Source organism: Schistocerca americana, chromosome 4, assembly GCF_021461395.2.
Source record: "Schistocerca americana isolate TAMUIC-IGC-003095 chromosome 4, iqSchAmer2.1, whole genome shotgun sequence".
In the NCBI taxonomy this organism is placed as follows: domain Eukaryota; kingdom Metazoa; phylum Arthropoda; class Insecta; order Orthoptera; family Acrididae; genus Schistocerca; species Schistocerca americana.
Window position 1 is genome coordinate 38,409,435 of NC_060122.1, and position 26,693 is coordinate 38,436,127.

Sequence of the window (26,693 nt, forward strand, 5' to 3'; positions counted from 1 at the left end):
GGACAGAGTGGTGGCACATTGTTTGTTGCACAACTGTGTGGTGATTACTGTCATTGATATGGTAAAAGTGGCTGCATATTGGGACACAGAACCACTCCTCATCCAATATCAGGTGCATCCAGAATCAATTGGTTTACTTCTAAAACACTTGTCCCCAATTAGTTCCACAAATGGTATTTGGTGTGATACTTCTGGACTAAAAATACATCGATTTATCCATGAAAAGTGATATTGGAGTGATTTTAATTCATTTCACTTTTTGGCTCAACAAGAGTTAATTACAGGTAAAGTTGTCTAGCCTGGGATATGGAAGTGTTGCCACAGTTGGATGATGGTATGCATCTAATGCCAAATGTCACAATTAATAGACCTATGGCTGTTCCTGTTGCTGATTTCCTCATCCATTCTGAGGAATTTTTCTCATTGGCACATCAACATTGTTGACTGCCTCTCCCATTATAAAAGATACTGTTTTTTGGTCACAATGACAGACTGATTTACTAATTGGTCAGAGGCTGTACCTGGTCATGATATTACTACAACATCTATCTCGCATTTTGGTATCTGTGTGGTTTGCCTGTTTTGTATCCTGCAAGTCATTATGTCAGACAGGTGATGCCAATTTGAATGGCAGTTATTAACAGAACTATTTTGTATTTGTGGTTGCAAGCATATCTGTACTATGATTGCCACCCCTCCAGTAACAGGATGGTAGAAAGTATGCACCAGACCTTAAAGACAGGGTTCACATGATGTCCAGAATATTGGATCTTTGCACTCCTTTAGTTTTATTGGGATTGCATACTAGTGTTAAGGAGCACATGTAATGTTCACCTGCAAAGCTGATTTACCTGTACAGTGAATCGATAAATGGAACTGGTAGTTTTTTTTTTTTTCCTTGCAATCTGGGGATTTTGTTGATTTTTTTAAAAACAAATACTATATCTTATGCAAAGTCTGGTTCCCAAAAGCCCTCGTAGACACAGGACAAAACCTGTTTTCATACATTAGGGCTTGAAGATATGTCACTATGTCTGCTTACATGACAGACCAGCCCTTGCCCCTCAATATTGTGGACCTTTCAGGGTCCTATAGCATGGCAACAAGGTATTTATGATCTATAGAAATGGTAAACCAGATGCAGTCTCAACTGATTGGTTAAAACTACTGGGATGGTTCCTTTGAAAGGGCACTGCCAATTTCCTTCCCTAACCTGAGCTTGTGCTCCATCTCTAATGACCTCGTTGTCGACAGGACGTTAAACAACACTAACCTAACCTAACCTTAAAACTACCCTGTTGTGACAGCAATTTGGCAACTGTTCTCATGTCCAACAAGGACAGCAATAGCGTGCTTCAAACTCCAAATGTAAATCTACCTCATGTCACTCAAAGTCATTCCGGTAGAAATGTTGTATGTCAGTATCCAGGGGTACCAGGGGCTCCTGATTTCACAAAGATTTCTTGAAATTTGTAATTTTCATTTTGTTCCTACGTGTATTGTTAGAATGAGCTTCAGCTCTCCCAAAAATGGGGAGGAGCTAACTGGCAGAGTTTATTTGAATCAAGTTATGAACTTAGTATAGAATGTGATATCTATTTGTAAGGAATGAGTTTTTTTGGATACTGTTTTGTGATGTATGCTTATTTTATGTGATCTCAAGAAAGTATATAATAAATTGAAGAAAAGTTCAGTATATTTATTATTGTTTATTTAGTGGTATTACATAGAATACCTAAACATTCATAAAATAATGTATAGCTAATAGCTAGTAATATATATGCAGATTGTAATGCAAAAAACTGAGTGTGAGCCACATTTTAACATATATAGGGTGAGCCAAATATGACTTTATGACTTTGGAATGATATAGGATTTTATTGAAATAACTTACAGAATTGGTAACTGGGTCATTTTGTAGCAAACAACCTCAAATTTCACATGAAAATGTCAAGTATCATTTTGTTTTGATGTAAGTACCAGTTATGATATGGCAAACATGTCACAAGAAATCAAGTTCTTTTCAAACTCATTGCAGCAAATTGGGCATAACTTGTGCAACAGCACCATAGATTTGGGTTTTCAAGTCAGCTAAACTGTTTGGTTGGGGAGTCTCATGAGATGCACATCATGGTTGACTTTTGTGGACTGCAGGCAAAGCTCTCCCTAACCTGTTACACATAATCATCAACACACAAGCAACCTGATGGTTTTATCATGTCACAGTGAACAACCCATCTCAATAAAGTTCATGGGTCAAGAGTAAACTGTAGGCCTGCTTGGAGGTTCTTTAGCATATTCAGTGTGAAATTTACAGTGAATAGTTGTTGCACAGTTCATTTCATGAAACCAGAACACACAGCAAGTACACTTCGCACCAGTGAAAGTAGCTGTTTTAACTGTGCACTACGCTGGCACTCTTGGTGGCAGAATGAGGTAGTGATGCACTATGTGAATCAAACTTGAGGTTGTTTGTTACAAAATGACACATCTGCTGATTCTGTAAGTTATCCCAGTAAATTTCTATGTCATTCCCAAGTTGTAAAGCCCTTTTTGACTCAGCCTGCATATCAACATGAAGATAATAGTAACAAAATATACACACAGTTATATACAGCATATACATCTGATTTTGATGAAAGCTCCTTTAATTGAATTTTCATCTGAAAAGTTTGATTCAGATATTGATGCATATAAAAAGAAAACTGAACTTAAAGCTAAACAACTTATCTAGTAGAGCACTTGCCCATGAAAGGCAAAGGTCCCGAGTTTGAGTGTCGGTCCGGCACACAGTTTTAATCTGCCAGGAAGTTTCATATCAGCGAACACTCCGCTGCAGAGTGAAAATTTCATTCTGGAAACTAATCTACCATTTGTTTGTAAATCATTGTGGAAGTGTAGTAAGTCACTTTTAAATTTATATATAGTGGAGTCATGATCTGCTAGGGTTCTTGACTATTGGATTTTCTTCCTTTGCAGTCTTATGTCCATTCTTATTATTAAAATGACTACACTGAAGAGCCAAAGAAACTGGTACACCTGTCTAAAATCGCGTAGGGCCCCCCACGAACATTCACGAGTGCTGCAACACGATGTGTCGTGGACATGACTAATGTCTGAAGTACTGCTGGAGGGAATTGACACCATGAATCCTGCAGGGCTGTCCTTAAATCCGTAAGAGTAAGAGGGGATGGAGATCTCTCCTGAATAGCACGTTGCAAGGCATCGCAGATATGTTCAATAATGTTCATGTGTGGGGAGTTTGGTGGCCAGCGGAAGTGTTTAAACTCAGAAGAGTATTCCTGGAGCCACTCTATAGCAAATCTGGATGTGTGGGGTGTCACATTGCCCTGCTGGAATTGCCTAAGTTCGTGGGAATGCACAATGGATATGGATGGATGCAGGTGATCAGACAGGATGCTTACGCATACGTACATGTCACCTATCGGTGTCGTATCTAAACATATCAGCGGTCCCATATCGCTACAACAGCACACGCTCAACACCATTACAGGGCCTTGAACAGTCCTCTGCTGACATGCAGGGCCCAATGGATTCATGTGGTTGTCTCCATACCCGTACACATCCATCCACCCAATACAATTTGAAACAAGGCTCGTCCAGCCAGGAACATGTTTCCAGTCATCAACAGTCCAATGTTGGTGTTGGTGGGCCCAGGCGAAGCATAAAGCTTTGTGCCATGCAGTCATCAAGGGTACACGAGCAGGCCTTTGGCTCTGAAAGCCCATATGAATCATGTTTCATTGAATGGTTCACATGCTGACACTTGTTGATGACACAGCATTGACATCTGCAGCAATTTGGGGAAGGGTTGCACTTCTGTCATGTTGAATGATTCTCTTCAGTCGTTGTTGGTCTAGTTTTTGCAGAATGTTTTTCCGGCCACAGTGATGTTGGAGATTTGATGTTTTACTGGAGTCCTGATATTCATGGTACACTCATGAAATGGTCGTACGAGAAAATCCCCACTTCACCACTACCTCAGAGATGCTGTGCCCCATCACTCATGCGATGACTATAACACCACATTCAAACTCTCTTAAATCTTGATAACCAGCCATTGTAGCAGCAGTAATCGATTTAACAACACTTGTTGTCTTATATAAGTGTTGTTGACCGCAGCACCATATTCTACCTGTTTATGTACCTATATATTTGAATACACATGCCTATACCAATTTTTTGCCCGAACTCTTATGGGACTTGTCAGCTTAGTCTGGTGCAATTAATGAGTGAATAGGCAAATATCTATTAGGAACACTACGAATGTAGGTTGTGAACAGTTGGAGATGTGGGGCTCATGGGAAGTGTGCAAGGGATAAGTCTCGGCAGTCGCACTATCCTCTGTGCCCTCAGTCGCTCAGCTGGATAGAGCATCTGCCATGTAAGCAGGAGATCCCAGGTTCGAGTCCTGGTTGGGGCACACATTTTCAGCTGTCCCCATTGACGTATATTAACAACGTCTGTCGGTAGCTAAGGGTTTTGATTTAATTATCATTAATACATGTGAGTTTAATTATGAGTATCACAGTTAACATATAAGTATGTATCTCCAAAATATGGTTTTTCTTCTCCTTCATTTTATTATTGACTGTAAAATACTTTACAGCCAAGTTTTGCCTCTAACCCACATAGTTAACTTGAAGTACAAAATGAAAGTATAACATATAAACTTAAACATGAAAGTACAAGTAATATTGTATAGACAGCTGTGAATTCTCACAAACTTTTGGCCAAGTCCTGAACAAGCAACATTGCCTTGTTTCTCAACTGTAATCTTTGTGTGAATCTTGGTATCAGAATACAATGGCTTAATGCAAAATAACAATACCTGTTTGGTAAAATTGAAAATATTGTGACAATTAATTTACATCCCTTATTGTTAATGATAGAAAATTTGTAAGTGCAGCTCCACAGCAGTTTCAAATCCTCCTGACAAAATGTGCTTCTATATATAATGTTGCACTAAATTTCTGACTTTTCATAAAATCACTTCATAAGTGTAAAACTTTTAGCATTGTACCAGATGCTACAATTCCCCAACCTTTTCTACTTCAAAAACAATTTCTGACTTCATTTCATTTTCAACAACACTCCATTCCCTTTTTATACAAATTTCTTTCAGATAGTCTACAACTATTTCAAGAAACTCTCAGTGGGTACTTCTTTGTTGTCAGGAACATATTTTTGTAATAAAGAATTTTCACAATTAATCATTTTACTATTTTCATTATGATATACTAAAACATGTTTTATCACAGAATAATTAGATGCAGCCAACATACCTTTCTTGAGCTGTCAGAATCACAGTGAAGACATTACAAACCTTCTTCTCATTCCCTGCTACAAACACATATGATGTGGCACAACTGAGCATGATGCACCACAACTCAGAATACAATTCTATAACACGACAACCTCTCATCTTAATCATCATCTTCAGAACATTACATTATAACATATATCCCATCAAGATCTCATCATAACACAAAGAAAATCCCAACATTTTATCATCACAGTATATACAGATCAACCTAAACATAACTGCATAATACTCATAGTCAACTCCAACAATACAATATAATTCTCAACTTATTATATCCACATCGAAAGAAGGTTCTGGCCATAGGGTATCTATTCTCAGCTTATAATCATACAGCTCACATTCGAAACTTTCAACATCTTCCTCAAATACTTTTCAAAGTTAATCCAGTATTAATCAGTGAATCAAAGTTGGAACCAGTGAGCTTATATAAATACCTGGGTACAACAGTATGTAGGCATATGAACAGGATTTATCATAGAATCTGGCATTCCAGCAGGAGATGCTGCAGTTGGAAATTGTGACTGTGTGAGAGGTATGCTTGCTTTCGTGTGTGTGTGTGTGTGTGTGTGTGTGTGTGTGTGTGTGTGTGTGCCTTTTATAACAAAATCTGTGGCCGAAAACTATGAGTGAGTGTCTTTTAATTGTGCCTGTCTGCAACTTGATGTGTCTTTTTTATGGTAAGTAGCAATCTGTCGTTTCCTACATTGTGGTTATCACATAGTCTGTCATGGCTAAAACAGGTGACAGAATTTGCAGAACACCAGGCATATGCAATCAGTCTACAAAGGAGACTGCATACAAAACATGCAAGTAACCTGTCCTAGAATTGCTAAAGTGTGTGGTATCTACACCTTACAGGACTAACAGGCGATACTGTATGCATACAAAGAAAGTCAGCATGAATGTTCACAGGTTTTTTTGACTTATGAGAGAGAGTCATGAAACACTTAAGGGTGATACAAACTGTCCTGTGAAAGCCTACTTAGAAAGTTTCTAGACCAACTATAAGTGAAGAATCTAGGAATGTATTACAAGCTTATATGAATTACTCCAATGAAGATTGTGAAAATAAGTTTAGTATAATTACAGCATGCACAGATGCATTTAAACAATTGGAACAGAATAAAGTCCTGTTGTGTATATGAAATTTCTAATTTTGGTGCACAGTTTGTCAGCCTTTGTGCTAAAGTTTAAGTTTTGACCCAACAGAACACCAGTTCCTGCACATCTAGAATACCAGAGTTAATTTGCATACCCACAAATTGTAAACAAAAATCTTTAAGATTTGTTTCACAGATGGTAGTCTGCTTCCAGTTACACCCAAGTAAATAAATTTTCTTCAATAAATGAACTAAATGTACGAGTGCTACATTACCATGTCAGTGAAAGGTTGGGCTGAAAAAGGGGTACAGTTTGGCCCACTCTGCTCTCTCCCCACCTGTCCTGCATTCACTGACCTGTCAAGCCACCAAACCAGTGTGATCTGTGGCATGAAAACACAGTCATTTAAGGAGACTAAATGTCATGTCACGTAAGGAGACTAAAAGTAAATAAACTGCCTGCTTTGGGTAAGGAATGAATTTGTCATGCAGAAGTAATATTTTGCAAATTTGAAGGTTTTATTTTTATGGATATTCCAGTTTTGAAGGGTCAGAGGCTCAATAAAAAGAATATTCTTTTATGCACTTTGACCAGTTTTTGTCCTTGTTTTCACAGAACCAGGAGTAATTGTCTCTGTGCCTTCACCTGCTTAGGCAGATCTTCCTAGCTCATTCTCAAGTTCACTAATTTCCACCTCAAACTGGTCAATCTGCCTCTTCTCAATAGTGCAGTAAGTCCCGAATGTCTCATCTTCAAGTCTCACATCCTCTCAACATGCTCAGTTATCTACCCTTCTAACTTTCATCAGAGAAACATCCACTCCAAGCGTTTTTCCCTAATTTTAGCTCCAGAAACAAGAATAGTTCTCATTTTCCTACAGCAGTTGCTATTACGGCCCTGACCTCATCAATATAGCCTTTGTGCCTATTTGGACCACTGCACGCTTCTCTAATGTACACATAGTTCTCACTCAGAATCCCTTCCCAATTTCCCTTCACAGTAATTGTGTCATGGTTCTATTTCTGTGTCAGCAGTAGAAGGTGGTGCAAGTTTGTCCGCCCATGATTTGGCCAGCACTGCTGACAGGTGTGTTTAGGAGCACCCACATGCTCCGTGCAGTCACACACTTGCACACTGTGATGCGGTATTGCCAAATGCACTCCCAGTAACTGCAGGAAGCAGCTGATGGCAGTGTGCAGTTTCGTTTTTGATCGTGCTATCTCAGGCCGGACGATATCTCTCCAGCTCTGTGGTCCTTGCTATTCAAAGCTCTTTTGTCAGCAGCACACACCAGGACAGCAGATGCTGCTTGAGTAGGTCAGTGTCAGCTGTGGATTCTCCTTCAGCACTTAAAACATATCCCCAAAATTTGTTCTTGAGATTTGCTATCTAAAATATACACTAATTTCTGCATTTAAGAGACTGAAGGCAATGGTTTCACTGTCAGTTAACTCAGTCTGCAGGCTGGAAAAGGCCCAGCACCTGAGGATATGGCATAACCTGCAAAGTTCATGTGATATTGAATTATAATAATGATAATTCTTACTAACTTGTCTCCATACTAGCATCACAGATTTCTTTATTTCATCATCATCATCATCATCATCATCATTTAAGACTGATTATGCCTTTCAGCGTTCAGTCTGGAGCATAGCCCCCCTTATACAGTTCCTCCATGATCCCCTATTCAGTGCTAACATTGGTGCCTCTTCTGATGTTAAACCTATTACTTCAGAATCATTCTTAACCGAATCCAGGTACCTTCTCCTCGGTCTGCCCCGACTCCTCCTACCCTCTACTGCTGAATCCATGAGTCTCTTGGGTAACCTTGCTTCTCCCATGCGTGTAACATGACCCCACCATCTAAGCCTGTTCGCCCTGACTGCTACATCTATAGAATTCATTCCCAGTTTTTCTTTGATTTCCTCATTGTGGACACCCTCCTGCCATTGTTCCCATCTACTAGTACCTGTAATCATCCTAGCTACTTTCATATCCGTAACCTCAACCTTGTTGATAAGGTAACCTGAATCCATCCAGCTTTCGCTCCCATACAACAAAGTTGGTTGAAAGATCGAACGGTGCACAGATAACTTAGTCTTGGTACTGACTTCCTTCTTGCAGAAGAGAGTAGATCGTAGCTGAGCGCTCACTGCATTATCTTTGCTACACCTCGCTTCCAGTTCTTTCACTATGTTGCCATCCTGTGAGAATATGCATCCTAAGTACTTGAAACTGTCCACCTGTTCTAACTTTGTTCCTCCTATTAGGCACTCAATCTGTTTATTTCTCTTTCCCACTGAAATTACTTTCGTTTTGGAGATGCTAATCTTCATACCATAGTCCTTACATTTCTGATCTAGCTCTGAAATATTACTTTACAAACTTTCAATCGAATCTGCCATCACAACTAAGTCATCCGCATATGCAAGACTGCTTATTTTGTGTTCACATACCATAGTCCTTACATTTCTGATCTAGCTCTGAAATATTACTTTACAAACTTTCAATCGAATCTGCCATCACAACTAAGTCATCCGCATATGCAAGAGTGCTTATTTTGTGTTCACATATCTTAATCTCACCCGGCCAGTTTATTGTTTTCAACATATGATCCATAAATAATATGAACAACAGTGGAGACAGGTTGTAGCCTTGTCTTACCCCTGAAACTACTCTGAACCATGAACTCAATTTACCGTCAACTCTAACTGCTGCCTGACTATCCATGTAAAGATCTTTAATTGCTTGCAAAAGTTTGCCTCCTATTCTATAATCTTGTAGAACAGACAATAACTTCCTCCTAGGAACCCGGTCATATGCCTTTTCTAGATCTATAAAGCATAGATACAATTCCCTGTTCCACTCATAAGACTTCTCCATTATTTGCCGTAAGCTAAAGATCTGGTGCTGACAACCTCTAAGAGGCCTAAACCCACACTGATTTTCATCCAATTGGTCCTCAACTAATACTTGCACTTTCCTTTCAACAATACCTGAGAAGATTTTACCCACAACGCTGATTAAAGAGATACCTCTGTAGTTGTTACAATCTTTTCTGTTTCCATGTTTAAAGATTGGTGTGATTACTGCTTTTGTCCAGTCTGATGAACCTGTCCCGACTCCCAGGCCATTTCAGTTATCCTGTGTAGCCATTTAAGACCTGACATTCCACTGTATTTGATGAGTTCCGACTTAATTTCATCCACCCCAGCCGCTTTATTGCACTGCAATCTATTGACCATTTTTTCCACTTCCTCAAATGTGATACTATTTCCATCATCATTCCTATCCCATTCTACCTCGAAATCTGAAACATTACTGATCGTATTTTCACCTACATTGAGCAACTCTTCAAAATATTCCCTCCATCTGCCCAAGGCATCCACAGGATTCACCAGCAGTTTTCCTGACCTGTCCAAAATGCTTGTCATTTCCTTCTTACCTCCCTTTCGAAGACTGCTAATTACACTCCAGAATGGTTTTCCAGCAGCTTGACCCATAGTGTCCAACCTGTTTCCAAAGTCTTCCCACTATTTCTTCTTGGATGCTGCAATTATCTGTTTGGCTTTGTTTCTTTCTTCAACATAACTTTCTCTGTCTACCTGGGTTCTGGTATGTAGCCATTTTTGATACGCCTTCTTTTTCCTTTTACAGGCTGCCTTGACTGTATCATTCCACCAAGCTGTTTTCTTCATCCTACTTTTACACACTACTGTTCCAAGACATTCTTTAGCCACTTCTAGTACTGTGTCCCTGTACCTTGTCCATTCCTTTTCCAATGACTGTAATTGACTACATTCAACTAACTGGTACCTTTCTGAGATTGCTGTTATGTACTTGTGCCTGATTTCCTTATCCTGAAGTTTCTCCACTCTTATCCTCCTACATATGGACCTGACCTCTTGCACTTTTGGCCTCACAATCCCAATTTCACTGCAGATTAAATAATGATCAGTGTCATCAAAGAATCCCCTGAATACACGTGTGTCCCTCACAGCCTTCCTGAATTCCTGATCTGTTATTATATAGTCAATGACAGATCTGGTTCCCCTGCCTTCCCAAGTATACCGGTGAATGTTCTTATGTTTAAAAAGGGAGTTTGTGATTACTAAGCCCATACTGGCACAGAAATCCAAGAGTTGTTTCCCGTTCCTGTTGGCCTCCATATCCTCTCCAAATTTACCCATAACCTTTTCATACCCTTCTGTTCGATTTCCAATACTGGCGTTAAAATCACCCATGAGCAGAACACTGTCCTTGTCCTTTACTCTAACAACTACATCACTGAGTGCCTTTAAAAAGTATCCATCTTATCTTGATCTGTCGCTTCACAATGCGAATATACTGACACAATCCTGATTTTCTTGCTAGACACTGTCAAATCTATCCACATCAGTCGTTCGTTTACATACCTTATTGCAACTACGCTGGGTTCCATTTCTTTCCTGATGTAAAGCCCTACACCCCATTGTGCTATTCCTGCTTTGACTCCTGACAGGTAGACCTTGTATTCTCCCACTTCCTCTTCTTTCTCACCCATTATCCAGATGTCACTAACAGCTAAAACGTCCAGCCCCATCTTACTTGCAGCCTCTTCCAGCTCTACCTTCTTCCCAGAGTAGCCCCCATTGATATTAATAGCTCCCCATCTCATTACCATTTGTTTGCCAAGTCGTATCTTAGGAGTCCCTGGTTTGTCAGTTAGAGGTGGGACTCCGTCACCTCCAAAGGTCCGAGGCATTTTGCTCTGATTGTTGCCAGCATCATATTTAAAGTACCAGGGAAGCAGGTTGCTAGCCTTACTTGCCCCGAGTCCCATTGGGTTTTACCCCTAACGGCTGAGGGACTAACCGGTGGATTTGATAGTCTTTGCCGTATGAGCACAAAGGTGACCACGACTCAGAATATGTCCGAGATGCCCAGCCTTATTCCAAAGTAACTGGTATCCCGACTGTCGGGACCACTTACTTGGCCACTCATATGTTGCCCGTGGTTCATGAACTAGGACATGACTACAGGAACCCACACCATTATTATTGAATTTTTACTTCTTGCAAGCATACAGGCAGATCATCATAGAGTGATTGGATGCTTTTGAGTAATATCATGTTATCAGTATTGTCACAGAATATTAGTCACTGTGCTCTATAAACTCCTCACAGACTGCATTTCCACGGAATGCATGTCTGTTCTAATGACAGAAAATGTTTCGAGGAAATGGAACTCAGCATTGTTGTGAGACAAAAATTGTATCTACTCATTACAGCACACTTTAATAAATGCCCACAGTCAAATTTTGCACAAAAACTGAACTGCAGTACAATTTAAAACAACACTGATGAGTGAATTGTGAATGTGTCTGCATGCTATGAATATTGTGACTCTACAGTCAGTATACTGCACTGAGGATTAAGTTTTAGACACAACTGATGAATTTGTAAATAAAATATGACTATAAAAAATTCCCACTCTAACATTTAAAGAGATAAACAAGAGGATAAAAAACAGCTTCTAGTTCATTGAAATTGAAGTTGTATTCAGAAGTAATTTTGCTATGTGCATTAAATGGAAAGTTTACAACTAGTAATAACTTATAGAAGTGAAATATGGGGATTAAATGCTCATATTCCTCAAAGATTGAGGGTTGCCTAATGTGAAATCAAAAGATGCATCTTGGGCATAACAAGAAGGGGAAGAAAAACAACAACAAAATAATAATAGAGAGAGAGCAGGATTTGAGGATATGATGACAGTGGCTGTCGCAAAACTAAAATGGAGATTAATAGGGCTCATAATAAGATGAAATGATGGGATCTTGGATGGTGGAGATTTTGTGTTGGGTTCCTAAAGAATAGATTTATAACAATGAAAGTTGGCCCACACACATATTCAGCAGCCGGAACCAAACAGCTGGCGGCGGTGAGTTATGGAATTCTGCCATCGTAAATGAATAAACTGCTACATGCTACATTCTACTTTATTGCATGTACTGGTATTTGTCTTATGTGAAATTGTGAGTATTTTAAAGGACCAACAATTTATGCTGTCTTTGCATTGTCATGCTCCAAAAAAGGGTGTGTGTTTGTTTGTGTATGACTTTGTTGCCATACAGTTACTGTGAAAATAGTTCTTTTTTTCTTTTTTAAAGAGAGAAATATATGTATTTCAGACAATTTAATTTTTCCTGATGACAGTGGCAAGTATTTCCAAATAATAGCAAAAAGAAATACAGCCATTATCTTTTATTCTGATGTTTCAAAATTAAGCAGCAACTGCAAGGAAGTTGAATAGTTTGCAATGCAAAATAGAGGTCTGTTTGAGCACCCAAATGATAAAGTGAGAATGAAAGAGTCATAACACCCTTGTTTCTCATAATTGGTTTGAGATATCAAAATAAGATTTTGGCAAGTTACACACAAAGAGGAGAGTATGTTGCCATACAATTACTATGTACTTCCTTACTTAGCAGAATATATGAATAACTACAGACTTGTTAAATGCAATAATGCAATTTTTAATGATCATTGGGAGCTGGTGAAACAAGAATTGTTACAGGTTCCTAAAAGCTGGAGGAAGTTTCTGAGACATGGCTCTGACATTCAAAATAGGATTTACAACCACTGTAAGAACTGTAGAGTCAACTACCTAAGTGTCGTAGGATTGTTTCCAGCCACACGATATGAAATTGCCTTCTGAATACGATTTTATGAATACTGTAAATGATCTGTATAACAAGCAGAATTTTCAAGATTCAGTTGGTGATGTTGACATGAAACACTCTCGTCTAAAATACCCAGAAAATTCTGGTAAAATGTTTGATATTTATCAACATTTTCATTCATTTGTTCTACAACCAGTTGGAGATGCTAATGGGAAAATCAGTCTAATTGATGCCAGGGGATTTGGGAAGCAAACCAATGGCAGTAGAGTTCATCCTTCTAGTGTATTTCACTTGATGCAAGAAGGGGAGCTTAACATACCATCACACTGCCCACCACCAAAGTCATCATTTGTATTGCCTTTTTTATTCACTGGAGATCAGGCATATCCATTGTTGAGGCATTTTATCAGGTCTTACAGTTTATTGGTTTTATAGCCAGGGAAAGGATATTTCCACAATGATTAATCGAATGTGCTTTTAGGAATAATGGGTGCTATGTGGAGCGTATTTTGGAAGCCAATAAAAATTTCACCACAAATTGGTGACAATACTATGAAATGTACACGTTCTTTGCACAACACTGCTATCGACCTAGAAAGATCCTCGAGTGTTGACGAGCGACACTCTGTACAAATCAAGCATCCCAGGCAGGGCTCTTATCGTACAGGATGAAACTTAAACAGAGCTTAAAATGGAACTGTGCAAGTGAGAAACAGTTTTGCAAACTTTTTCTCACATAATAAAACATGAGTATGATGAGTTTGTCAGTTGCGCCACTTCAGTTTTGGCATTGCCTCTAATTTTAAGACAGTGTAAGAAATAAGATATTAATGAAATGTGTTCTGTACTCAGAATCTGTAATTTTGCTGCCACTGCATCAAGTAACTTGTCCAAAATGAATCAGTAGTGATGACTCTTTTATTGCTGGTCCCATAAAGCACACTGAGTAAAAACAGCTGCTATAATGGTATCTGCTGATGGTATTTTCTCAACAGTACAGCAAAACGAGCATAAGCGCCAGCAACAGTATTGACTCTGCTACCCACAGCAACAGCCAAATTCTGCCAGTGTTGCCTGGACACAGAGCCACCCGAATGCTCTGATCGTTGTCTAAGCAATGAGCACGTTTGATTCCTTCGGAGCCATTCTGTGCCACTTACTCTGTGTTGCTCTGCTTGCAGTGCCACTACAGTCACACAAATTGAGCTGCAGTGGTTCATTTCAACAGTGCTCCCTTGCTCTGGTCGTTCAGTGCCTCTCTACTATAATCACAGCCTTAGTGTGCCTTCTTTCAGTCCTTTGCAGCTGAATGGTTGCCTTTCCTCATTTTTGGTTTGCATTCAAACTGGGTCACAGGGAGAGGCAGGTGTTTGATGTGGTGATAGCATGACCTTTTATTTTCAGGCTTTCTTCTTTCTTGATAAGGTGCCTATATGAATTTGATTGGATAAATGGCAAAGTGGATTTTGTCAGCTGCAAACACAACTATTGTCTCATTGAGATAGATAACAGTCAGTATTTGCAGCTCAGATGAGCTGCGAGGAAGTTTGTGGCCGTGTCTGCCAAATCACACCGACAGGCAAGTTGGATGAAGCTGACATTTTTCCTCTCCATGTACCGCAGACCGTGATCATCTGCACCACAAACTTCATCTGAAAATCAACCTTTCACAGATGTCAAAATAGAAAGTTTGGATTAAACTCCCTGTGTTGATTAAGAATATGTCAGGTTGTTTCCTCTTATTGTTGAACATCCCCATAATACATTAAGATGCAATGTGTAAAATTTCCATGTTTTATACAATATTTGTAACCGAGTGCTTTTTGTGCAACATGTTCACCAAAAGCCATCCTGTTCTGTGGATAAGTGTGCTCCCTATATCTGGTGCCAAATGCATATTTGTTTGTCCTATGTAGCAGCTACTTGTCACAATTCTTAATTAATTTTGTACACACCCAAATCCAAAAATTTATTGCATTTATGACCAGTATTATGGTTTAGCCACACTATTAATTAGTGGTTTGAAAGGTGATTCTGATATTACATTTTCTGAGGCAGTTTTCAGTTTTTTGTGGAATTTTATCATTAATCATCAATGAGTCAAAATGTTATGGTACTGCTTAATGGCAAGTTGGTCCACCTCTGGAAACCAATACAGAAGTGACTCTATGTCGCATGAATTTGACATGTCTGTGATAGGTGTCTTGCAGTACGCGATACCAGAGTTCTGAGCACTGATGATGAAATTCCTGCAAATTGCGGGCCAGTGATTTTAGGTGCAGAACTGGCACCCTAATGTATCACAGGTGTGTTTCATCGATTTCAGACTGAGTGAATTTGGGATCTGTCAGTGTGACTCCACTATCGTGCTCATCAAATCACTGTAGCACAATTCTGGCCTCGTGACACAGACAGTTATCCTGTTGGAAGATGGCACCACTGTCAGGGAAGACATTAAGCATTCACAGCAATGTCCACATAGTCCTCAATTGTCACGTTCACTTTGGTTACTATCACTGCTTCCACAGAACCCCAGCTAAATGTCTCTATAGTATAATACTGCCCCCACAGACCAGAAAATCAGTGGCATACTGCATGTTTCGAGCAGCCATTCTCCTATATGGTGCCACATTCAGATGTGAACATCAATGTGGAGTAGCAAAAAATTTTATTCATTTGACTAGGCAATACATTTCCATTGATCCGTGTCCAATCTAGATGACCCTGTGCCCCCTGCAATCTTAACTGGTGATGTTGCTGGGATAATACAGGAACATGTAGGAGCTGTCTGCTATGAGACCCCAAGTTCGAAATTCTTAGCTGCAACAGGCAGAGGATGTGCTTTGTTGATGCTATACATTGTAGGGATTTTCAGCAAAGATAAACTCAAGCTGTGGCATTCTTCTTTGAATCCAGTGTAGAAGTCTCCATACAAACAGCTAACTGAAAAATATGTGCAATACATGTTTATTTATGTACGAAAGCCGACTTCAGAATTTCCCTTTGTGTGAGAGCACATGTACAAGATTTGTGTGGTGATTTGAAGTTCTAGGTGCATTCTTTATGAGAAATGCCCCAAATATAATGCTCTTACCACTGAAAAGATGAGTGAAATCATTATTAGTGTCAGTGGTGTTCAGAAACAGCTGAAATTGTTAAGACTGAACAATGCTTCAGGGCCTGGTGGAATTATGTATCAGATTCTAAATTGCTGACTATAATCCATCGTATATCACTCAAACAAAAACACCGTGCCTATTTCTTGGAAAAAAGCACAGATGGGTCATGTACGTCTACAAGTAGGATAATAGAAGTGATCCACAAAAATACCATCCAATATGCTTGACATCAATTTGTTGTAGACTCTTGGTGAATATTCTGAACTCAAACATAATGAGGTATATTGAACATAATGACATAGTCAATGCCAACTAACAGGAATTTTGAAAACACTGATAATGTAAAAGCCAAATCACACTTTTCTCACATGACATACTGAAAGCTTTGGATCAAGGTAATCAGGTAGATGCTGCATTTCTTGATTTCCGAAAAGCATTTGCTTCAATACCACATCTATGCTTATTGTCAAAAATTTGATCATATGGGGTATCAAGTGAAATGGAATGTTCAGATTACACAAGTAACAGGTAAGCTGAACTCTAGAACACGGTTTATTGGTAGAATTCAGAAGCGATGCAGTCCTTCAACAAAGGAAATGGCTTACAATACGTTAGTTCGTCCAGGCTTGGAGTATCGTTTGTCTGTGTGAGACCCTTACCAGTTGGGTCTGATTCAAGAGATTGAGAAGGTCCAAAGAAGAGCGGCAAGATTCGTGACTGGTACATTTAGCCATCGCAAGAGTGTTACAAATCTCATAGAAAGTTTGAAGTGGGACACTCTTGCAGATACGTGGCGCACTAAACAGAAGGGGCTGCTCACTAAATTCCGAAATCCGATCTTCACCGAGGATGTAGAGCATATATTATTACTGCCAACTTTCAAATCGTGCAGCGATCACCTTTCAAAGATAAGGGAAATAAGAGCTCATACTGAGGCGTTCCGACAGTCGTTTTTCCCTCACGCAATCCGCGAGTGGAACAGAGAGAGGGAAATATAACTTTGGCGCAAATTGTGCCCTCCGCCACACACCACTTGGTGGCTTGCAGAGTATATATGTAGATGTAGATGTAGAAATTTGTGACTGGATTGAGGACGTTTTGGTAGGGAAGATGCAGCATGTTATCTTGGCTGGAGTACTGTCAAATGTAGAAGTAACTTCGAGTGTGCCCCCTGGGAAATGTGTTGGCATCCTGTCTGTTCATTTTGCATATTAATGGGCTTGCAGACAATATTAATAGCAACATCAGACTTTTTGCAGATGATGCATTTATCTATAATGAAGTACTATATCAAAGAGGCAGCAAAAATATGCAGTCAGATCTTGATAAGATTTCAAAGTGGTGCAAAGATTGGTAACTTGCTCTCAATGTTCAGAAATGTAAATGTAAAACTGCACTTCACAAAATGAAAAAATGTAGTATCCTATGACTATAATAGTAATGAGTCACTGTGTAAATCAGCCAGCTAATACAAATACCTGGGTGTAACACTATGTAGTGATATGAAATGGAATGATCACACAGGCTCTACCATGGGTAAAGCAGATGGTAGACTTCAGTTTATTGGTAGAAAGCTGGGGAAGTGCAATCAGTCTACAAAGGAGATTGCTTACAAATCACTCATGTGACTGGTTCTAGAACGTTACTCAAATGTGTGGGACCCCTACCAAATATGGTAAACTGAACGAGGGCAGCACAAATGGACACATGTGGTTCTAATCCATGGGAGAATGTTACAGAGATACTGAAGGAATTGAACTGGAAGACTGATGTAAATTATTCTGAGAAAGTCTATTAACAAAGCATCAAGAACCAGCTTTATATGATGACTCTAGGGATATATTACAATCCCCTAAATATCACTCACATTGGGAGCATGAGGATAGGATTAGAATAATTACTGATGCGCAGAAGCATTCTGACTATTTGTCAAAGCTGCTTATGTCAGTGTATTTCTGCCTTGTGGCCCTTATCGTAGCTAGAATGATTCCTCATTTGTTTGTGCTCCATTTATATATTTTCCTTACTGTGCCATATGCCCACAGTGCCACAAGCGTGCGTGCAGTCTTCTGTGGCCAATGGTCATAATGCTATGGCACATCAGTGTAAGTCCTGGCAACATAGTGTTTTCATTGTCAGTCTTAAGTGGTTTGTTTCCATTTCTGGATTATGCTGCATCTTGTCTTTTGATCTTACTATGGATTCAACACCATTATTTATTGTTCTTGAAACTAATGGGAAGAGGAATTCCGCCTTATGCAAAAAACCTTTTTTCTATTTTGTTTCACTCAGACATGTTTCAGCACATTTTGTGCTATCTTCAGTGAGTATCAATAGTATCATGTAAATTAGAAAATAAAAAAATAACCCACTGAAGATAACACAAAATGTTCTGAAACATGTCTGGGTGAAAGAAAACAGAAAAAAGGTGTCTTGCATAAGGCAGAATTCCTCTTCCCACTTCGTAGCACGCATGGAAGTAACAAGAAGAACTTTAACACCAAAAGATGATTACTTGAAACTAATATTGATAATGTCTATTTTGAATAGTTCTGTTACCTTGTAAAATGGGTGCTTTAGTAACCAGTCATAATGCATGTTATTTTGTTAGAGTTTGAAGTCCGATTTCCCTTTAGTATTGTAATGGCGTATATTCTCTCTGGCATGGAACTCAATCGAGTTGGTTTTGACACAAAGCAATGCTGTGTAGATGTATGTCTTTACTATGTCAGTATCTTGAGGCTGATAACAGTATTCGGTAGGAAATGTGTGACTGAAATAGGTCAAAAAATGCCACCTTCAGGTACTCATCAGTGACTGCATGTAATTTTTCCACACGAGATAGCACATGAGATGTGAGACCTGAGATAATGCCATTCAAGGACTGTGATGTTGACCCATCATCTCAAAAGGCCTGGTACAGAATCTGCATCCCACTGGAGGAAGTCTGTGGGATATTCCTGATAATGTGCTGAATCCACTCTTCCTGTATATGCCTCACATTTTACTCAATAAGAAGAAGTCATGTGGTGTCAGGTCTGGACTTCTTACATGGGATCTGCATCTTCCCAGCTGATGACCTGGAAACTTCTCAACCATCCATGCAAACATGATATTTGCAAAGTGAGGTGGTGCATCACACTGCACAAAAATAATGCAGATACTGCGGGCCAAACACAATTTTCAAGCATTTGCAGGTAGCATTCTGCGTAGGATAAATATCTCGACAACATTTGTGGCAATCATTCCACACCACACAGTCTCTTCTTGATGAGACTGTGGCCTCTCCACCATATCAGCGGTATCCTGTCATCCCAGTTATGGCAACTATGTCAATTTATAAAACCTCCCATATGGAATATGCCCTCATCACACAACAGGAAGTTAAGAAACAATTTAGGCCAGTCTTTGTGCCAATTCAACCTCCCCATACGTGATACTGAGAGTACAATCCTCAGTCTTCTTGCACCAGCTGTTGCACTTGATGAGATTTCCACGATCAATAATTCAGTTCTTTACGCAAGATCTGACATATCTTGTACCTTGTGAGTCCACTTTCAAGTGCTCCGTAGTGCGTCAATTTTTAAGGGCTGCATACAAACATTTCCTGCACAGTCACCAGTTTGTCATCACATTGAGATGCGGATGGACAACCACTTTTTCTTGAATCTTTTATTGAGCCTGTGGTCATTAACTCTACATTACTGTCTCTGGACAAATTGTAGCATTCACAGTACACCACCATATCTGCACCAGAACAATAGAATTCCACACTTCATAACATGCAGCAATCTGTGCTTACTGTAGAACAGTCAGGCGATTTTTCTGTGTGAAGGTCCTCTCTCTTGGCACTGTCTGTACGGCAGAAAATGTAAAAACAAGCATGCATCCAGAGGAAGAAACAGGAAAGGCATGGAGCAAGGGAGATGGATCAAATGTCGAGTATGGAGTGCAAGTCTAACCTGGTAGCCAGGTGTTTACAGCTGTGTTGGTGGCAATATAACCTCAGAGTCTGCTGATGTATGCATGGAAGGTGACTGCAGAAATCCAAACCTTATTCACTGACCTTTATGGACACAATATTTCCACTGTGGTTCTATTGGTATCAAAACTTCTACAGTCATTTCAAATACCTAGTTACTTTCTAGACACCCTGTAGTTATGACCTCAAAAATGAGGTTTTAAGGGAGGGGGGGGGGGGGGGGGCAAACGCTTACTTATGTTTGATTTCTTTCATCCGTGGGTCATTTTAAAACCTCTTTTTGCCTTCTTAAAACATACCAATCATACCTCTGTCTTCCATAAGCTGTTTGGGCTTTTGTCCTATAACAAGTTCTACATTATTCTTTCTACATTTCTTATCACTGCTCTTTGGAAAACATATTTGTTAATTTATACTACCAGTACTTCATGCTAACAATTCTTTTCGTTTAGCCTTTCTTCTCCCTCCTATGGACATCTTTTCACTCATCAGTTGAATTCTCTTCATCATTATGCCGATTTTCCAGGTGCACGTGCTTTCTTAATAGCCTTAAATATTTTCTTTTGTTTCATCATCGTTCTTGTTCTATTGTATCTACCAATTGAAATTCAATATTTTTTTGGTAAAAATTGTTAAAATTTTTGTCAAAATGCAATGTGGGCCCAGGTGATAAGAAAGAAACAGGAGACAAATATGGAGTAAAAGTACTGGTCTAACAATTACATGGAAAATAACCTAGCTATCCTTCATTTTTACTTTTTCAACTTTACAGGTAATGGTATTTATCAGTGTGGTGTGTTACTAAAATGATATTCACATTGTTTTGTAATGTTTAATGCTGCATACATCATCTTTATTTTCCAGCATTTTATGCTTTCAAACTTTTGGAAATACGCTTCTTCAAAAGACATAGACGCACCAGTTAAGGAGGTATTGATGAAACTCTGTTCCTTGTTTGGATCTTGGAGCCTAGAGAGACATTTAGCATCACTTTATAAAGGTATGGACCTTCACAACGTTTTTGGAAGCTTTTTGAATCCAGATTCTGTGAAATATCAATTGCATTTTGCCTTTTGAGGTGTAACTGATATAAAATTATTTCATATTATCAGATTCTTTATTGCTTCACATTTGGATAGACTTAACACTTATCAGAACAGTACTTTCCATAGTCTTAGCATCTATATTTCTTTTAGATATGCATTCTACTGGCAAGCTGTTTTGTTTGAATTTTCTCGTGCTCAGAAATTAGAAGGAATGGTTCATTTTATTTGGTAAAAACTTTCTAAAGCCAAGATGGCATAAATGTTTCTGTATTTACAAATAATGACAATCCATCCTGGAATTTCCATCATTTTATGTACAAACAACCAGTTTTGACAGACTTTGCTGTCAACTTCAGGTTTTCAAACATTTGTGTTATAAAATGTGTTGGTCCTCATACCAAGTTGTGTTGTAGATAAAATGTAGCACATAATATAAACATTTGTCATAAATAAAACATTTAAAATCAAGAAGCATCTCATGCACAAGCCAGCCACTGTGGCCAAGCGGTTCTAGGTGCTTCAGTCCGGAGCTGCGCTGCTGCTACGGTCGCAGGTTTGAATCCTGCCTCGGGCACAGATGTGTGTGATGTCCTTAGGTTAGTTAGGTTTAAGTAGTTCTAAGTCTAGGGGACTGATGACCTCAGATGTGCTTAGATCCATTTGAACCATTTTTTCTTGTGCACTTGTGCATGCCAATACAGTGGTCACAGATGATTGTTACATCATAAAAAACACAGTATACAGTAAAATGCATAATAGCACACCTATTAATTTTAGCTGCACATGTTCTAATGATTGAAGATGTATCTTAGATGGTGTATAAGATACAACTGCCCCCTCCCCTTCCTCTCCTGACACCATTTTATCTTAAGTACAAAGACAGGAGTAAACTTTGAGAGATAATTTCCACGGCCAGTGTAGTTTATGTAGGCTACCAGCACCAATCACACAATAAGAGGGAAAGTAGTTAATCACAGGGGATTTCAAATTTTCGTACCTTCTACAAGATATACTATGGAATATCCACACAATCACCTGATATCGTAAATGGGCCGGGAGATGGTGTAATGTTACACCAAAATCAGCCAAAAATAAAATAAGTCCTATAAATACAAGTGCCAATTTCTACAACAGAAACATATAATAATGGACATCTTCCCATGACCTGTTGGATAATGGATGTACAGAGATTAGATATGAGCCGCTACACTTCTACCCCGTGACCCTAACCATAACCTCATTCATCTTGTACCAATTTGAGTGGCAGCCAGTGCTCATTTTCGTTCATGGGGTCCAGAAGAAAGTCAATGAACTTTATAATGGAACTGCTCTGAACTGATTGTTATATAACCTTCATTTATGTCTTACTGCTTAAAAATCACTAGAAAAGTGGTAAATATGGTAATTATACACATATAAAAATAGACCTAATCCAAGTAGTACTGTAGATAATAATAAAGTATGTACAGAAGTGAACTAGTGAACTCAACTACTTTTTGTTCTGTTTGTATAATATTGTAGTTGGTTTTTGTGTAGCTAACCGCTTGATTTCTAGCTTCTCTTCTATATTTAATAAATTAAAGGGCGTTTTTAGCAAATAATCTACTTTATTAATTTTAAAAGACTTGAGTTTCAATGAGACTGTTTCAGAATATGGAACAATGCCAAGAATGGGTCTGTTTGCTGTTTGCAACTTTTCCTGTCGATGAACGGCAGTAGGGGTGGGGGGACATGATTGAACATATGTCACTTCAGTTAAGTGTCAAGAGTGCATGTAATTCATACAGCTGCTGCCTACACAGCTAGCTGATTTCAAGATTGGAGTTTTCGTTGCTACTATGCTACATTATTGTAGGATCTCGAAGGCTGGCCACTGGATGTTGTACCAAATGATATGCTATTTAACGGAAGGCTTCCTATTTTTGCAGGTTTCAGCCAACTGAGGACTGGAGTGAAACTGTTTAAGCTAGACTGTTTCAAAATATTTCATAGAATAATAATTGAAATGGGAAAACATTTAACACATCCTTTCATCTCACTTTAATTTCCTGCCAGGAAAGCATTCAGTGAGAGTTCAGTATCCAAATTCAGCTATCTTGTCAATGGAATGTGACACAGCTACTAAATTTGGCTTCAGTGACATTATCAATTAGTTTGCTGTGCTCAATACAAGGACACTGAAAGTAAAATTATAATAAGAGCACAATTTTTGGAAAGGAGTGTGATGTCAACACACAAATACAGACCTTTATCCTTTATTTCCAATTAATGATTCAGACACTGTTCGTAATTGAATAGGAGCAAATAAAATCTGTTCTTTATTACACATCATGATAAAATCAATGTACACTAGCTGCCACAAACAATAAGACATAGAAACTTCCTGGCAGATTAAAACTGTGTGCCCGACCGAGACTCGAACTCGGGACCTTTGCCTTTCACGGGCAAGTGCTCTACCAACTGAGCTACTGGCAGAAGTAAAGCTGTGAGTACCGGGCGTGAGTCGTGCTTCGGTAGCTCAGTTGGTAGAGCACTTGCCCGCGAAAGGCAAAGGTCCTGAGTTCGAGTCTCGGTCAGGCACACAGTTTTAATCTGCCAGGAAGTTTCATATCAGCACACACTCCGCTGCAGAGTGAAAATCTCATTCTGGAAATAAGACATAGATATTGTTTTACTTTCAATTCTTTTAGCAAGTCTATACAATTTGTAGATTGTTTACTAGACTGATGCATTTAATTTGTTGGGTACAATATTTTTCATCTATGTAACTTATTTAAGTAATATTCTTCAATGGTGCTTTATTTTTGTTAAACCTAGTTTAAAAATGACAAAATATCTTATATCCGCATAGAAAAAATTGCAGAAAGGAAGTTTTTGTTCTACAAGGAGTGCAGGATCACCTCAGTATGGCTCCGGCCACGGGCCCTAGTCACCTGTCCCCAAACACTGTACAGACGGGCAGGAGGGCAAGCAGAGAAGAGAGGCAGTAGGGTTCACTGGGGGCATGGGGAAAAGTGGGTATGCACGAGCTGGTCTGAGTAGGTGCCCACCCGAGCTGGCCCTACACTATGCTAGGCGAAGTGAAGAAAGGGAAACTGCTTGGTCATATCACTGTGACTGCAGTTTTATGAGCAGAAGATGTGGATGGAGTATGGGCCACCTGATGCTGGTCAAATGACCTGGCTACTGACAGCTCAGAGTAACATCATGTCTCTGCAATGGAGCAGTTGAAACTGGGCCTGATTAACTCTGGTGTGTGTCACTTGAACTACATCAATGACATGTCATACTCAAACTGTTTGATATAATATGGAAAAAAAACACAGAAGAAAATTATATCCCAAAATTTCTGGTGGGGTAGGACCCATTTGACCACTGACCCACTCTCTCTTCTGCGCAGTCTCCTCTGTTCTGTCTCCTCTTCTAATGCCCTCCCCCGTAGCATTGTGAGCACACTGGTGCTAGTCCCTGTGTTGCTCTCATATCTTGTGAGGCTGCTATCTTCCCCTCCTACAATCCTATTCTGTGGACCTGCTGCCAACCTCCTAACTGTCAGCCCCCCAACTTTTCACCCTAAACTACTCCATCTGACAATCCTAAATTCCGGTTGAACTGCAGTTCTGGCATAGTGTATTTAGCCATCAGCACATTGTAGCCATAGAGGTCTGTGCAGTTTTCACTCTTGTTTACATGCCTTTTGGCAACTCAATAACTCTCCTGTTTGCTAGGTTATTGCATTTACTTGCAAATAAGATATTTTTTGTCTTTCCAAAAAATTCTCAACATGTTTGTCTAGTTAATGTCATTTTTCAGGTGAAAAATAATGCTCTTCAGTGTATTTTGCCATTCCAGACATATATTTATGTTCCCCTGTGATTGTCTACCTGAAAAATTTGTAAGGAAAAAATTCATTCTCATGTTGAATATTTATCACCACAATCCCACTTCGAATCCCCTTTCCTACTTTTATCCCATCAGTCTAATTTTTCTGCTTCCTATATTCTCTGTCTTCACTTTTTCTTTTTTCTTCACCTTCTCTCATATTCCTCTTCTTCAGAGATGCTCTGCCCATAGCATCAGTGAAGCCTAATGAAATCTGTAGTAACATGTAACAGTTAATCAAAATTTAGTCAGGATAACATTCGACTGGAAATTCACACAGACATTTAATGTATTAAACAATGGAAAATCCAGGATGGAATGTTACAATATTTTGAGAAGGAAAGTTGCTACTCACCACAGAGCAGAGACGCTGAGTAGCAGACAGGCACAACAAAAAGACTTTTACAATTAAAGCTTTCAGCCATTGGCCTTTACAACAATACACACACATGCACTCATGCAAATGCAACTCACAAACTCGACTCAGTCTCAGGCAACTGAAACCACACTACGGGCAGCAGCATCAGTGCATGATGGGAGTGGTGACTGGGTGTGGATAAGGACGAGGCTGAGGTGGGGAGGGGGAGGGATGGTATGGTGGGGATGGCAGACAGTGAAGTGCTGCAGGTTTGACAGTAGGCAGGGGAGAGGTGGGGAGTGGAGGGAGGAAATAGCGGAAAAGGACAGAAATAAAAAGACTGGGTGTTGTGGTGGGATGACGGCTGTGTAGTGCTGGAATGGGAACAGGGAAGGGGCTGGATGGGTGAGGACAGTGACTAATGAATGTTATGGGAACATAGGAGATATTGTAGGCAAACTTCCCACCTGCACAATTCAGAGAACCTGGTGTTGGTGGGAAGGATCCATATGGCACAGGCTGTGAAGCAGTCATTGAGATGAGGGGTATCGTGTTTGGCAGCGTGTTCAGCTGCAGGGTGGTACACCCGTATTTTGGCCACAGTTTGTCGGTGGCCGAACATGCGGACAGAGAGCTTGTTGGTTGTCATGCCTACATAGAATGCAGCACAGTGGTTGCATCTTAGCTTGTAGACCATGTGACTGGTTTCACAGGTAGCCCTGCCTTTGATGGGATAGGTGATGTTAGTGTCTGGATTGGACCGGGTGGTGGTGGGAGGATGTATGGAATAGGTCTTGCATCTAGGTCTGTTATAGGGGTATGAGCCATGAGGTAAGTGATCGGTAGCAGGGGTTGCATAAGGATGGACAAGTATATCATGTAGGTTCAGTGGACGGCGGAATACCACTGTGGCATGATGGCTGGTAATCAAAACCCTGGCGGAAATTGTAATTCAGTTGCTCCAGTCGTGGGTGGTACTGAGTTATGAGGGGAATGCTCCTCTGTGGCCAGATGGTGGGAGTTTGGGAGGTGGTGGGAGACCTGAAAGATAAGGCTCGGGAGATTTGTTTCTGTACAAGGCTGGGAGTATAATTACAGTCAGTGAAGGCTTCAGTGAGACTCTCGCTATATTTCGACAATGGCTACTTGTCACAGCAGATGCGATGACCACCGGTGTTCTAGGCTGTGCGGAAG

At 39.6% G+C, this 26,693-nt stretch overlaps 1 protein-coding gene and 1 non-coding gene across 4 annotated transcripts in view; both read left to right on the forward strand.

The window, feature by feature from the left end:
- The window catches only part of LOC124613152 (peroxisomal acyl-coenzyme A oxidase 3-like), a 323,979-nt gene that overhangs the window by 263,715 nt on the left and 33,571 nt on the right, over positions 1–26,693 (forward strand). For all 3 annotated transcript variants that reach the window (XM_047141777.1, XM_047141776.1, XM_047141778.1), the window contains exon 12: positions 21,078–21,213. In XM_047141777.1, the coding sequence (XP_046997733.1) occupies positions 21,078–21,213 (136 nt within the window). The remainder of the gene's footprint in view (positions 1–21,077; positions 21,214–26,693) is intronic.
- Positions 4,370–4,444, forward strand: Trnat-ugu. The gene has a single exon. It is a non-coding gene; the product is annotated as a tRNA-Thr (tRNA).